Source organism: Erithacus rubecula (assembly GCF_903797595.1).
Source record: "Erithacus rubecula genome assembly, chromosome: 11".
Lineage (NCBI taxonomy): Eukaryota > Metazoa > Chordata > Aves > Passeriformes > Muscicapidae > Erithacus > Erithacus rubecula.
Genome location: NC_136663.1, coordinates 20500478 through 20515788, shown reverse-complemented (window position 1 = coordinate 20515788; position 15311 = coordinate 20500478). Strand labels below are relative to the sequence as shown.

The 15311-nt window shown below is 56.2% G+C and overlaps 1 protein-coding gene across 1 annotated transcript; it reads left to right on the top strand.

Annotated features, from left to right (window-relative positions):
- The first annotated feature begins 2975 nt into the window (after positions 1-2975).
- TSPEAR (thrombospondin type laminin G domain and EAR repeats) lies at positions 2976-14176 on the top strand. The gene is made up of 12 exons (XM_079314674.1): positions 2976-3155; positions 5955-6175; positions 6297-6535; positions 7348-7438; positions 7778-7934; positions 8283-8414; positions 9335-9567; positions 10645-10831; positions 12130-12359; positions 12444-12631; positions 13172-13273; positions 13515-14176. Exons 1-12 carry the CDS (start codon positions 3062-3064, stop codon positions 13666-13668), a joined length of 2028 nt encoding a protein of 675 aa, XP_079170800.1. The 5' UTR covers positions 2976-3061; the 3' UTR covers positions 13669-14176.
- The last annotated feature ends 1135 nt before the right edge of the window (positions 14177-15311 follow it).

Sequence of the window (15311 nt, the reverse complement as noted above, 5' to 3'; positions counted from 1 at the left end):
ACGATGCTGACAGGTTTCCTGGTGTGGAGGTTTCTTGCTGGAACTCTGCTTTGTGATGGTGGGTTGGACTCAGGGAGGTGAAGCTGCTCCAGGAAACAAAAGGAAGATTTTCAGCCTGGGAGAAAGGACAAAGGTGACAAGGGAGGAGCCTTAGAAATGGCTGAGGATGGAGACCTCATCCCACCATCCTGGGGAAGGTGTTGCAGTTGTTGAATCCAAACTGTGGTTTGGGAACTGAGGTCTGGGATGTCACTCCGAGAACAATTCTCCCCATCCCCTTCATAACAGATCCCAAAGGGCTGATGCCCACCCTGCTGTTCATGCAGGTGAGAACAACTCCAAGTGCTCATCACTGACCTCCAGCTCCATCCCCATGGATGTGAGTGTGGCTGGCCCTGCTGGTCCAGGCAGGAGAGTAGACAAAATTTGGGGACACCATGGGATGGACATTTGTCCATCAATTACTTCTGGGGTTCCTCAAAGCTTTGCCCTTGTTGATGCCTGTGCTGCATTTCAGGGAAAAATATTTGATGGACTCAGAGGTCTTTTCCAACCTAAAGGATTCTCTGATTATATACAGATGTCAGGAATAAAGACTGAAATGAATAAGGCATGAAGCCCTGAAACACAGCTTTGTGTCTGCAAATAATAAGGGGTGAGTTACAGCCTTGGAAGGGCAGCAACATTCCCCCGTGTGCAGGGTCCAGCGGGTCCCTGGCGCCCATGAGGTGCCCTCCTCACACTTCATGAGAGCTCTGCTGGCAATGGATTGCCTACAGATGGATTTCTCAACCTTTCCTAACCCAGAGATGGCCAAACCTTTCTGGTGGAAATCCAAGGATCATTTTGTTCGGAGCCACCACATGGTTTTATTTACGCCCCATGCGAATTAGGCAAACGTCTCACTGTTTGTCTCTTTATTTCATCCCCTCGTGCTTGCTTCTGCACATAGGAATGTGTGCCTGTGTGCTTAGCAACTATTTTGCAGACCACTTCCTACTGTCCTGGGGACACAGAGCAGGTCCTGGGCCCGATGTGACAGCGGGGAGCGCTGTGTTCCTGTCCTTACTTCACATCACAGCTCGGCTCCCCAGGCAGGGAGGACAGCTCTGGGCACTGGCCAAGCCTCTCCACCATCTTCTGCCACGACAGCATCCCCAGACCAGTGAAGGGGAAAAGCTTTGAGGATCCTCAGTGTCCCTGTCCTCACCTGGAGACTGTTCATTAATGTGGCTGAGCAGCAGCCTGAGCCCCCACTCTGCTCATCAGCCTCCACCTCTTGTCTGGAAGTCCACAGCTCTCCCTGTGTCTTGAGAGGGCACCCACAGCAGTGTCACTGGCTCTGAAGATGTCCCCACTGACTATTTTTTTTGGTCAAGAAAGCCCTGAAAGGTAGCTGCATCCCCTTTGGAAAACAAATGGACTCAGTCTCTGCCAGGACTTTCCCTCCCTCCCTGCACCCTTGCAGAGTCTCAGCAGGAGCCTTCCCCAAATCCATCCCTGGCTCAGGGCAGTGCTGCCAGCTCCCAAAGCCACGCTTAACTTGACACATGTGTGCAACCCTGGGAAATGTGGTGGCTCTGACTCTTGTTTGTGTCCAACCTGAAGGGAGCCTCCCCTTGAGTGCACCACCTCCCTGCCAGACAAGCTTGGAACTCCATCTTCCTAAGGCTTGGGGTTCCAGTGAGGTGACTACTCCCAGTCCCAGCCCTGATGGGTGTCCTCAAGGCTGTGAGGGTCAGGGAAGATGGGATGGTTTGTCCTCCTGCATCTCTTGTGTTCACCTCCAGCAGCTGCCATTTAGGGCCCCCAGCTGCCATTTGGGACCCCCAGGTTTGGTTATGACTGTGCCACTGGACACGATACCAAGGATGAGGGTGAGGATGAGGATGAGGAGACAGCAGTGCCTCACCTCTGCAGCTCTCTCTTGTTGAGAGGTTAACTCTGTTTAAACCCGATCCTGGCAGAGCCCTAATTTGGGGGATGCCCAGAGGAGGCTGTTTGGAGAGGGGGAGCCCCATGCAGCCCTGCTAGGTTATTGGACAGGCCCACAGCCCCTCTCCAGGCTCTGAGACAGAGGCACCAACGTTCTTGGGGTGTCTTGGTGCTTGTGGGGTTCAGTACAGCTCCTCTTGGGATTTGGGGCCAAGGTGTGTGCACGGTGCTGCACTCCACCGTGGGTTGCACTCCTTGGGCTGCACTCTCAGCCCCAGCACGGCCCATTTTGGGGTGAGGACAGACTGACAGTGAGCACAGCAGTGTGTTGCTGACAAAACCCCCCGTTTGCAACACGATTTTTGGCGTTTGGTCCTCGCCAGCCGCTTTCTATTGCAGCGCTCGCCTTGGGGGGAGGCTTTGGGGACGAGGGGGGTGGGAGCCTGGTTCAATTGTTTGGGGAAGGGAAGAGACTCCTCCTGTGGCTGGAGGAGCCCAGCAGACCTCAGTGTGCAGGGAGCTTTCCCACTGCTGGTGATGCCCTTGCAACAGCAGAACCTGGAGGGTTTCTGAATCGTGTGCCTTGGGATGTGCATCACCTGCCTGGGATAATACTGGGGGAAAAATAAGCAGGTTTTTGGATCTGGACACGGTGGAGTGGCCCAGAGTGTCTCTCATCCAATATAAACTGAAAATCAATGCATTTAGGGAAGGTTCCCACTCAGGTCTCTCCAGTCCGGGGTGAATCTCCCACCTACTCCCATGTGAGCCTAGAAAAATGAATCACCAAAAATGAAAGGAAGCGAAGAAAGCAAGGAAAAAAAAAAAAAAGAAAAGAAGAAGAAGAAGAAAAAATAGATTAAAAAATCCCTCCCCAAAGCCGCCTTCCAGAGGGTTGGGCAAAAGATAAAAGCTCCCGGAGGAGCCGGGACTCCTCCTCTCCCAGCACCGGGCTCCCATTTAAATGTCTGTGTGCAGGCTGCAGGCGGCAGAGGCTCGGGGCCGCCCCAGGAGCCCCCCGGCCGTGCCCCGGGGGGGGATGCCCGGGCAGGGCAGGGGGTGACACAGCCCCGGGGGGACAGAGCGGGGGGTCCCGGTGCATGGACCCGCTCAGCACAGCCCCCCGATGTCGGCACCGCTGCTGCTCTGGGTCATCCTGCTGCGCTGGGCCAGCGGAGGGGGCTCCCCCCGGCCGGGCAGGACGTGGCAGCACTGCACAGGTAGGAGAGAACGGGGGTGGGCTGCACCTGGGACAGGTGCTCACCCTGCTGGCACTGTTCTCTGCCGTGGGCATCCCCCAGGTGTGCTTTTTTTGGGGGGGTCACCCTCTGGCTGGCAGCCCAGTTTGAGTGCTCAGGGTGCACTCGATGCTGCAGGCTGCCAGCACCCATGGACAGCAGGGTGTGGGGTCGTTCCCATGCCCCCACAATGCCAGCAGGGGAGCAGCCAGCCTGCCCGGGGCTCTGGGGAGAGCTGGGTCGGTCCCTGTTGTGCAAGCATTGTCCCAGGTTCTGCTGGAGGCAGAGGGGAGGGGAGGGGAAGGACTGGAAGAAGAGAAGAGAGACATGAAGTCCTCCCGGAAAGTCCCTCCTGCCCTGGACTGTTCTGTGCTCTGACAAGCACAACCTCCCCTGTTCCAGAGGCAAAAGTTTCCTTCCTGAGCCAAAGAGGATCCCCATCCCATCCCATCCCATCCCATCCCATCCCATCCCATCCCATCCCATCCCATCCCATCCCATCCCATCCCCATTCCCATTCTCATCCCCATGCCTGTGCTGTGTAGGCAGCAAAGCCTGAGCTCAATTTTTGGGACTGCTTGGGCCCAGGCTCTGTGTGCTTGAGGCTTGTCCCAGTTTGATGGCAATTGTATTTGCTTTTTGTTACAGCCCAGGTGATGTGAGAACAAAACCAGGGAGAGATTGGAGAGTTTCTGCCCTCCTTCCCGAGGTGCTCCAATCTGTCTGGGAATGTCCCCACTGTCCCCAGGCAGCCTTGGCTGGAGCATCCTGGGGGTGCTAAGGCCACAATATTGTCCTGGGGACCCCAGCACAAGGTCCCCTGGCACCACTTGTGCTGCCCAAGCTGGGCTGGAGTACCCAGCTGTTCTCCCAGCCTTAGCAGTGGATGTGGGAGGCAGACTGGGACGCAGATCTTTGGATTTAGGGATTTGGGGTTAGTCTTAGGACTTGGCTCCTTCCTGGCCCACAGCCTCCAGCCCAAGCTGAGCTCTCTCCCAGCTCATCCTCACCATCTCAGGGGCACCTGGGGGCTCCTAAACCCCTCTACAAATCCAAGCCTGAGTTCAGCTTTTTGCTGGGAAAAACAGGAACTGGTCATTGCTCGAGTTATGCATTTCTGAAATAAGCTCTTTGAGTTAAAACTCTCCCAGCAAGACTTTGCTTTAGGAACAGCTTAAACCATCAGTGGGGTGGGCAGAGGGCAGACAGAGCTGCCAGGGTGGGAAGGACCTCATCCACCTCCCTGCTGTGGTCTGGATGGAGCCACATGAGAGATTCCTCCTTGCTCTGCCCACCTGGAGCTGGGCTGGCCAGGCATGCCTGGAGGAAGCACTTCCCTTCTCCAGCTGGTTTGGATTCAGACACACAGCCCAGCCTTGTTCCCAGCTCCCTCCTTCCCAGCTCTCCCGCTGTGCCCCAGCAGCCCGGATTTATTAGTACAAATTGGAGCTAAAAGCCAGGTCTCAGCAGGGTGGGATGGGATCAGGGATGTTTTAGTGTAGCCAAGTGCTGCTTCATCTCTCGGGTATCATCTCCAGAAAAGTATTCAAAAATAAAAACAGGAGGGTCCAAGGCCAGGAAGGTCAGAGAAGTCCCCTCAGCTGCTAGAGCCCTTCCTGTGCTCAGATGCTGGAGCTGGTAGTGCTCAGATGTTGGAGCTGGCAGTGCTCAGATGCTGGAGCTGGTAGTGCTCAGATGTTGGAGCTGGCAGGGCTCAGATGCTGGAGCTGGCAGTGCTCAGATGTTGGAGCTGGCAGTGCTCAGATGCTGGAGCTGGCAGTGCTCAGATGCTGGAGCTGGCAGGGCTCAGATGCTGGAGCTGGCAGTGCTGAGATGCTGGAGCTGGCAGGGTTCAGATGCTGGAGCTGGCAGTGCTGAGATGCTGGAGCTGGCAGGGTTCAGATGCTGGAGCTGGCAGTGCTCAGATGCTGGAGCTGGTAGTGCTCAGATGCTGGAGCTGGCAGGGCTCAGATGCTGGAGCTGGCAGTGCTGAGATGCTGGAGCTGGCAGTGCTGAGATGCTGGAGCTGGTAGTGCTCAGATGCTGGAGCTGGCAGGGTTCAGATGCTGGAGCTGGCAGTGCTGAGATGCTGGAGCTGGCAGTGCTCAGATGCTGGAGCTGGCAGGGCTGAGATGCTGGAGCTGGCAGTGCTCAGATGCTGGAGCTGGCAGTGCTCTGTGGGGTGGCTCTTTCTGGTGCTGTAGTGCTGTGAGTTCTCACGGGGGTGATGCCCTGGGGCTGGGCACGGCATTCTCTTCTCTGGGGAGAGGGTAATTATTTATAATGAGTGGTTTGGGTGCCCACTGGGAGAGTGTGTGTGCATGTGTGCAATTAGGGCTGGGCTGGGAGAGTCCAAACTAGGACTGGAGGGGTAGAGCTGTCCCCACTGCCCTGTGGACAGAGATGGGGACAGGTGGCTGGCCTGGAAGCAGATCTGTGCTGCAGGATCCCTGCCTGCTCTCCTGCATCCCAAGGAAGCTGGTGGCAGCTTGGCCGGCAGGTCCCAGGTGTTGATATTCAGAGCTGCATCAGTGAGATGGTTCTGCACATCTCAGATCACTGAGACGGTTCTTCACACTTGGTGTTTCTGCTGTGGAGATGCCAACCTCGTGTCCGTAGGGCAAACCTTGCCTCTGGCCCTGGAGCATTACTCAATCAGATCCAAATGCTCCTGCGGCACGCCGGGCCGTGCTCCGCTGTGAGCATCCCATCCAGCGCTGGTACCCCCACCCCACGGCGGGCCAGGGTGGGACATGACGCTCCCGCCGTCTCTTGGCACAGACCTGCGGCCCCTGGACATCCTGTCGGAGGCGGTGCCGGCCGCGGGGCTGGCCCGGGGCATGCGGGTGTTCCAGGTGCAGGGCGTGCGGGGCTTCCAGCTCTCCTCATCGCGGCCCCGCGCCCTGGGCTTCCCGGCATCGCGGCTCTTCATCCACTGCGACCGCTTCCCCGAGGAGTTCTCCATCATCGTCACGCTGCGGGCGCTGCGCGTCCCCGCCAAGGTGAGCGCGGTCCCGGCACGGTGAGCGCGGCTCCGCCACGGTGAGCGCGTCCCCGCCACGGTGAGCGCGGCCCCGCCACGGTGAGCGCGGCCCCGGCTGACCCCGCGCTGCCGCCCCGCAGAGGAACGAGTACATCTTCACGCTGATGCTGGAGGAGAGCCCCAGCGTGCTGGTGGGGCTGCGCTACGCCCCCGACAAGCTGCATTTCCTCTTCTGGAGCCAGGAGCGCGCCGGAGGCTGGCAGACCCGTGTCACCTTCCCCAACGTGTCCCTCTCCGACAACCAGTGGCACACGCTCATCCTGGCTGTCTCCGGACAGTCCTTCTCCTTGACGGTGGACTGCAGCATCCCCAAGGATGTGTAGGTTGTGGGCTGCGGGGTGTCCTGGTTTGGAGGACAGGTGTCTCCTAAGAAAAGCAGCAGCCTCTCTTTGAAATGGAGGATGCATACTACCTCCCTCCAAATTATTAGAATTTTGAAATTAAGGGGCTCTCAGGCAAAGATATGGGAATTAGGAATAACAGTTCTTTACTAGGAAAATTAAAATAGAAATACAGTATTACAAAGAACAATCCCAACCCTGACAGAGTCAGAATCCAAGCTGACACCCGTCAGTCAGTCAGGGTGGTGGCAGCAGTCCCATTCAATGGTGGCTGCATCCTCCTGCAGTGACAGATGTGGTTCAGCTGGAGCAGTGCTCCTAGAGAATGGTGTAGTTTTCTTCTGAAGGTCCAGGGATGATGTAAAAGGTCCAGCTTTCCTCTGGAACCCAGTGGAAATAAAGTACCTTGGTGTTCCAAATCTCAGTTTTTATCTAGGTAGGAAATGTTTGGCTCCTCCCCCTGGGTGATGCATCTCCCAGTGGGATGATGTAATTTTATCAGTGGGACTCAATGGCCCATTAACAGGAGATATCTCCTGGAGGGAGGATGGGTTGTGGAAGAGATAAAGATTGCCCCAGCTGGTTTAAAGATGGCCCATTAGCACGGAGATAAGGATCACTGCCCCACCCGGTTTAACAGATGGTGACAGAACACACATTTCTGGCCACATCAACCCAACGCAGGGGGCTTGGCGGGGTGGGCAGGGCAATGTTCCTCCACCAGTGTCCCCTCCAGCCACCAGCAGATGCTGTGAAATTGTCCCCCTGCCTCTTCTCTGCCCATCCCCAGGGTGGTGGAGACACCGTTTCCAGCCTCGCTGTCGGTGAGGAGAGCCAGCTTCTACCTGGGCAACAGGAGGAGAAGGAAAGGCGTGTTCACGGTAGGTGCCCCACGACTGGGCTGTCCTGGGGTGCTCAGGGTGACCCACAGCCTTCTCTCAGTCCCCTACAGTGGCAGGGCTTGGGCCATGGCACAGGAAAGGGGGTGGCTGTGGGTTCTTCCCATGTGGAGGCACTGACAGGCAGCTGTGCCAACATCAACTGTTAGTTTGACCCAGCTTGGGTCATTTGATAAATGAATCTCATGGACACTTCTGCATCCCAGGAGGGAGGGCAACAAGCAGAAGTCAGGCAGAAAACATAAATCACTGATTACCTGCAGTTCCTATTCAGTGATTTTGCAGGGCTTGGTCTCCATCCCTCTGCTCCCACTTTCCCAGGGCTTGCTGAGACAGCTTGTCCTGCTGCCAGGAGCTGATGCCACCCCCCGGATGTGCCACGCCGTGAACTTCAAAGTGGCAACTCTGTCTGTGCCCACTGTCCTCCAGGATGTCCCTGCCAAGCCAGTGAGCAACGAGGTGCTCAAACACCCCTACGGTCAGTGCCCCCACAGCACAGCTCTGTGGGGAAGGGTCTTTGCATGGGGCTGGCAATGAAACAGGAGCAGAGGGCAGGAGGGTGTTCCTGCACCCTCTGCTTCTCAATATGTGTAGAGATCCCTGTCCAAAACTCCCTGAAAAGGCCCTTGATAAAGCTGGGCTCTTGTCAGTGGCCCCACACAGAGTTGCCCCAGCCTGTGGCTTCCCAGATTTGTGCTGGGATTCCATTTTCCCCACTGCCTGATTGCCATCCATCGGGATGAGACCAGGACATTGCCCCTCCTGCCTCTCTGCTCCTGCACTGTGTGCACTGAGAGGCTCCAGCCTCCCTCCTCTCCCCGCCCAGAGAGTGACATGAAGGTGACCCTGGGGGCGCGGCCGCGCTGCTCCAAGCAGGAGAAGGCGCAGTTCTGGTTCAACGCCTCCCGGCGAGGGCTCTACCTGTGCAACGGCAGCACCTGGCTCTCCGTGCTGGAAGGTACTGCTGCAGTTCTGATGCTGCCAGGGAGGGAGCAGGAGCTGGGATTTGCCCTGAGACCACTCTGGGGTGGGGATCAGTGCAGAGTGAGGGTCTGGGGTGTCCCCCAGGCTTTGCTTGGCTCTTGGGGTTCAAGTGTCTCTGTGGTCCCTCCACCTTCTCCACATTATCTGGGCAGGATGAGCTCCTGACCTGTCTGACCCCATGAGAGCTGTGCTCAGGGTGTTGGGGTGCTCCCCCAGTGCTGAAGCATTTGTGGGATGGATAAAGGGAAACTAAGCTGCCAGAAATACTGGGGGTGACTGGGAGGTCTCAATGTCATCCAGGCTCTGGTGGGGCACTCTGTAAGGAAAACAGTGGGAATACCAAGATGGGAAAGGCAACTGGAGCCTGGGTTGGATGGGTGATCTTCAATAATGACATGGATTTTGTCCACTGGCACTGTCTCACTCACTCCAGGCTGTCTGCCCAGGATCCTAGAGAGGATGTGGAGGGTGGGAAATGCCCCTAACTGAATTGTCCTTCCCTTCCCTCCTCTCACAGCATTTTTCTTCTGCTGACACTCTCAGGGTGGGTTTGGATGAGCCATTTGTTCCCCACAGGAGCTAGCAGTGACTGGATCCCCTATCCTTCTCTACTTCTGGAAGTCATCAGGATTGGCATTGTGTCCTTTTTTTCATGCTGGGGTCTTACTGACCTGTGCCCTGTCTGCCATCAGGGCCACTCTGGAGGTTTTTGCTCCAATTTCTGCCATTAATTCCGACTCAGTCTTTAACCTCTCCTCCTGTCATCCCCTCCTTGTTTTCTTGAGGATAAATACATCAAAGTGATCAAAATCCGTGGCATGGGGTTCTTTTCTGCTCCCAAAGAACACATCACCTGGTTTTAACCTCATCCCCTCTTTTTTTGTGGGCTCCCAGTCCAACACAGGCTGGACTATGTGGAGGAATACCAGAACCTGGTGACTAACTCAGAGACAATGGGCATTGAGGTTTTCAGCATCCCAAAGGTGGGACTGTTTGCAGCCATGGCCAACAGGATCACACCCCCAGGATCAGCCATCTACAGGTGGATGGATGGGAAGTTTGTGCACTACCAGAACATCCCCACCCACCAGGCTCAGTCCTGGAAGTATTTCACCATTGGGAAGAAGGTGAGCCTGCCAGGAAAGTGGCCCCGTGTTTCAGTGTATTAAATTGCAGTTGTTCAACGTTGGCTTCTCTGAAGCCCAGAGTTTTGGGTGTGGTTTAGAGAGTATAGAAATTGCATCTCAGACATCTGCCTGTGGTCTGCAGTTCCATCCTGAGACCCACTGAGTCCAACCTGCTGCATTTTTAAATTCTCCTGCTTTTAAATTATTCCAGGACTTTTGAGTCACTTCTCCTTCCCCAGGCAATCTGCCTTGGGGCTTGAGCAGAGTATTTGCCTGGTTCCTCTCCCTGGGAAGCCACTTACCACTTTGGAGAAACCCCAGGAAAGGCACCTGCTCTGTGCATGGCTCCCAGGGAAGCTGGGGATTCACCTTCTCTAGGGGACCCCCAGCACAGCCCTGTCCTTGGGGGTGGCTGCTCCTTGGCTGAACAAAGCCCCAGGCTGGTGCTGGCAGGGTCCTGTACAGACCAGGGGCAGGAGACACCCCCACTGACTCTTTCCTCTTTGTGGGCTGTGTCCCTGTGCCTCTTTGTGGCCCAAAGTGGGGCAGGATCTCTGCTGCTCCATCTGAAGGACACTGGAGTGGCACAGAGCAAGACAGAGCCTGGATGTGCTCCCTGCCCTGCACCTCTGCTACACCACTCTTGCCTCTTACACTTTCACTGGGGTTTCTTGATCTGGGAAATGTTTTATCTCAGGGAATTGTTTTCATTATTGTCATTGTTATCATTATTATCATTACCATACCTGCCTTTTTTTGTTCTGAACCACCATTCCTTACAGGAGGGTTTGTCAGCCCAGCCTCCCTCCTTCCCCAGCACATTTCATGTCCATGCTTCCCATTCCTGGGGCTGGAGGGTGTGAGTGGAGACAGCTCAGCTCTCCTTCCCCTTGTCTAAGAGGCTGCTGGCTGCCAGTTGTGCCCTGCCATGCACAAAGACCCCCACAGGCCACTGGGTCCCTGTGCCCACTTTCTGTAGCCTGGGGACTGCTCAGGACCATCCATCCCACCTCCCCCTGCATTTTCTCACCCATGCTCCTTTGAGAGGAGAAAACCACGCTGTCCTGGCTTTTCCAGATCTTCCTGGCAGTGGCGAATTTTGAGCAGAATGAGAGGGGCCAGGAGTTCTCTGTGATCTACAAGTGGAGCCGCAGGAAAGCCAAGTTCATCATGTACCAGCGGATCAGCACGCACAGTGCCAGGGACTGGGAGGCCTTTGTCATCGAGGGAGAGGCTTTCCTTGCTGTGGTCAACCACAGGGAAGGTACCTCAGTGTTCCCTGGGGTGGTGTCTGAGCCTGGCTCAGCCCTGCTCATCCTCAGGGGGAGCAGAGGCAGGGCAGAGCCAGGGAGGTGTGTGAGCCTTGGGGCACCCAGAGCCTTGCAGAGGAGAGAAAAGCTTCTGAGGAGTGGCTGGCATGGTCACTCTCTGAGTTTCTGTCTGCAGGGGACAAGGACAGGAATGGGGATGGTGCCTGTGCTGGATCTTCCTGCTTCTTTTCATTTTTATCCCCAATCTTATGTAACCTGATGGTACCACTGGTTGAGCCTTTTGTGAAAGCAGATCCTTGGCCTTGTGGGCACACAGGAAATGGAGTGAGAGCCAGCTGACATCCCTCCTTGGATCCCCTGCAGACATGATCCAGCTTCATTTCCCTCCCAGGTCTTCTGGGTTGGGATGTGCAGAGGATGAATGGGTTGATGGCACAGCCCTGGCTCTCTGGGATGCTCCCAGCTGGGTTCAGATGATGCCCACTGGGCTCCTTCCCTGGGGACATCAGCTCCTGTGGCACCAGGCTCAGAGCTGCTCAGGCACCTGTGTGCTGGTAATTCCCTGCTGGACTCCATCAGGGCTAGTTTGGATGAGTGGCAGTGTGGTCCCTCTGCCAGCCATGCACATCACACAGGGGATAAAACCATCAAGGCCAAGTCAAACTGGGGGTGTTTCCCTTAGGGTCACTCCCTGAAGGACTGTCACTTATCCCTGTGGCCATTATTCCCATTCTTCCTGCAGCCTTTCTTTACCCAAGTCCCTGTTGCAGTGAGGGTTTAAAGCCTCCCACACAGGCATGAGGTCAAGATGCTGGAGCAGAGCCCAGGAGCTGGATGGAGCACAGGCAGGGGGGAATCCCTGACACCAGGAGCTTAGGGACACAGCTGGGACTGGCCTCGTGGCTCAGGGCCATCCTGTAGGACAGCCAGCAGAGCTTGTCCACCCTGGATCCTCCATGGTGTCTCTGGAGTGCTGCTTATGTGGGGACAAAGCACCTGCCTGTCCCTCCTTGCCAGGGGCCAAGAGCTGCTGCTGTGCCCTTGGGACAAGCTGTTGGTGTGTCCTTGGGATGGGGCTCTAGGAATGGAGACACTAATTAGGGATGAAGGGGGTTTGAGGTAGGGATGGAGGCTTTAGAATCCCTTTGGCTACTTCTTGGGGAGCAACAGGTCACTTGCAAGCAGCCTTGGGACCTGCTGGTAAATATTCATATAGCTGAGCCTGTTCCTGGGTTTTTCCTACACAAACCAGGAATTGCTTTCCCTCACAGTGCACTCCTGTCTCCCCCAGGGAACAACCACAACATAGACAGTGTGATCTACAGGTGGAACCCCAGGACAGGGCTGTTTGAGACCAACCAGACTATCCCTACCTCTGGAGCCTACGACTGGGAATTCTTCACCATCGGGCCGTATTCCTTCCTGGCTGTAGCTAACACATTCAATGGCACCTCCACTAAGATCCACTCACACATCTACATCTGGCTCAGTGGCTCCTTCCAGCTCTTCCAGTCTATCCTGGTAAGGCCTGGCCACTGCTCCTCACCCCTTCTCAGTGTTTAGACAGCAGCCACATCCAGCTTCTCATGGCCTCCTTCCCCACAGACATTTGGTGCAGCTGACTGGGAGGTTTTTCATATTGGGGACAGAGTTTTTCTGGCTGTTGCCAACAGCCACAGCTATGACAGTGGGATGCCAGCACCCTCCAACTTCTATGCCATCAACTCTTCCATCTATGAGCTGAACATCACGGCCCAGATGTTTGTTAAATTCCAGGACCTTCTCACCTACAGGTACCTGTGCCAGGATTCAGGGTGCTCCTCAGTCCATGTCCTTCCCCTGAGCAGCCCAGAGGTCCCATAGAATCCCAGAATGGTTTGGGTGGGAAGGGACCTCAAAACCCATCTCATTCCATGGGCAGGGACACCTTCCACTGTCCCAGGCTGCTCCAAGCCCTGTTCAGCCTGGCCTTGGACACTTCCACTGATCCAGGGGCAGCCACAGCTTCTGTGGGCACCCTGTGCCAGGGTCTCTCTTCTTTCAGTTTAAAACTACACTTGTCTCCTGGAGGGTTCCTGCAGGCTTTCACTCTCCCAGGGACTGAGACTGGTGGGGAGGGTGATGGGTGGTGGCTCCTTGGCACCAAATCCCAGTGGGAGCTGGGAAAAGTCCCTAGATTTGGGAATGAGGGTGGATTTCTTTCAGGAACGGCCTGGGAAGAGCAGGGTTTATTCTGTGTGTCCTCAGGGTGTCAGAGGCTGGGGTGGGGGTGGCTGTGCCACACTGACACAGAGCCACACAGGGCTCATCTCATCTGCCTGTTCCATCCCCAGTGCCCTGGACTGGGAGTTCTTCTCAGTGGGAGATGACTCTTTCCTGGTGGTGGCAAACTCCTTTGATGGCTTCACCTTCTCTGTCAACAGCATCATCTACAGGTACTGCAGAGGGCAGGCTGGGGGCTTGGGGGCTGTTCCCATTGCTGCATGGGCACAGCCTGCTGCACCTGCCCAGGGAGGAGGGATAGGATTGTTCCCTGTTCTCAGGCAGGAATGGAGAGCCCTGGGGAGGGATTGAACCACGGCAGGGAGATGGGAGGTGCCAGCCCCATGGCTCAGCTCCCCTGCCCTGTGCAGGTCCCACCCCACAGCCCAGGAGCTAACAGCCTTCCCTGTGCAGGTGGCAAGGCTATGAAGGCTTTGTGGCAGCCCACCACCTCCCCACTGTTGGCTGCAGAGACTGGGAGGCGTTTCACACTGCTGAGGGCTCCTACCTGTTCTACTCCAGCGCCAAGGAGCCCCTCTCCAAGGTGCTCAAGCTGAAAACCACCTGAGACACGCTCAGCTCATCACCAGGACCAGCTGGGCATCCATGGAAGATGGACCACAGAGCCCAGGAATGGCTGCAGCATCAGCTGGGCAGTGGCTGGCTGTGTGCTCTGCAGGAAGGGAGGAGGAGGAGGAGGGTGGAGCTCAGAGCTCCCTGCAGCCTTGTCCAGGGGTTGGCCAAGGGGCTGTTTCTCCTGGGAAAGCTCTGCCACCACACTCCAGAGTCATGTCCTACCCAAGGTTCCTGGAGCCCTGGTGCATCCAGGCTTACCAGGACCATAACACTCAGCAATTTCCAGTCCCCAGGAGGGACCCAGAGCTGCCAGCAGCTGTGGCCAAAGCTTGCAAAAATCCAGGGAAGGAAGAGACAGAGCAGAGCTGCTGGGATGGGTGCATGGCAGAGGGGAGTAAATGTGAGAAACTGCAGAAAAAGAAGTGTGTCCAGGCTTGGCTCTGTCTGCCTGGGGCTGTGATGTCCCTGAGGACCATCTGGTTTGACACTGCAGCCATTCTTCCTGTGTGTGCTGTACAAACCTGAGGTGCTGGTCCTTGTTAGTCCATGCACCTTTGCATGAGGTTAGTGACTCCTGAGAAAACCTGCTTTGCATTTGGACCAACCCAGCTACCACGGGCATGGGAAAAACCCAAAGCTGCTTCAGGTGAAACTGTGGCTTCTTTTCTTTTCCTCATCTTTGCTGGGGGACTCTTTTGCTTAACCAGAGCTCTAATAAACTGTGTGTACCCAGCCTTTCTCCCACATGGGTAACTGAGCTGCTGTGCCCATGGCAGAAGCATCTCTTCACCCACCAATTCCCCCCTGAATGTCCACACCCATAGGCAGCCCAGTGGGGATGAGGTGGTGGGGTGTGCTGGGGTGAGGGGCCCCCTCTGATCCCCCCACCCAGCACCCAGTGCATCACCTGAGTGTCCCAGAGCACCTCTCAGCCTTCCCCAGAGCCAGGTTTATTGCTGAGCTGAACCATCCTGGCACTGGGGAGCACTCAGGAGGTACCAGCCCCATCCAGCAGGGCTGGGGGTCACAGCCTGAGCCTTCCCAGGCTCCAGACCTGCAAAGTGAGCTCTGCATCCCTCCCTCCTCTCCCTGCTCAGTGCAGCTGCAGCTGGCTCTGTCAGGAAGGACCATTTCTCCCTTGAGAGAAAAGGGAGAATTTGATTTGCTTCCATCACTGGGCTATGAGCAGCAACTCTAATTCAGCCCTGAGGAAAGGCAAGATAAGGCAGGAGCAGCTGTATTTGGGCAGCTGGTCCCTGCTCCAGGCAGATCCAGCTGAGGGTGGCAGGGGGTGGCACCTAATGGGAGCAGTGCTGGTACATTGAATTTAGGCTGGTCTGCTTTGGGAGAGATTGAATTAGGATAAACCCCCCACACAAGCACCATGAGCACCACCACCACTCAGCCCCTTGGACACTCAGCTCCCAGCACAGCAGAAACTCCGAGGGCTTTTCCAAAGTGCAGGGCTTTATTGTGGAAAAAAGGGTTTTGGAGTTCCCCTTGAATTGCTGGAGGCAGGCAGAGGCTGCATCCTTGGGAAGGATGCCCTTGACAAGGCTGGGGTGACCCCTCTGCACCCCAGGGACCTCCTGGCCTCACAACTCATCCATCCCTGCCAGGGCTGTCTCCAAACCA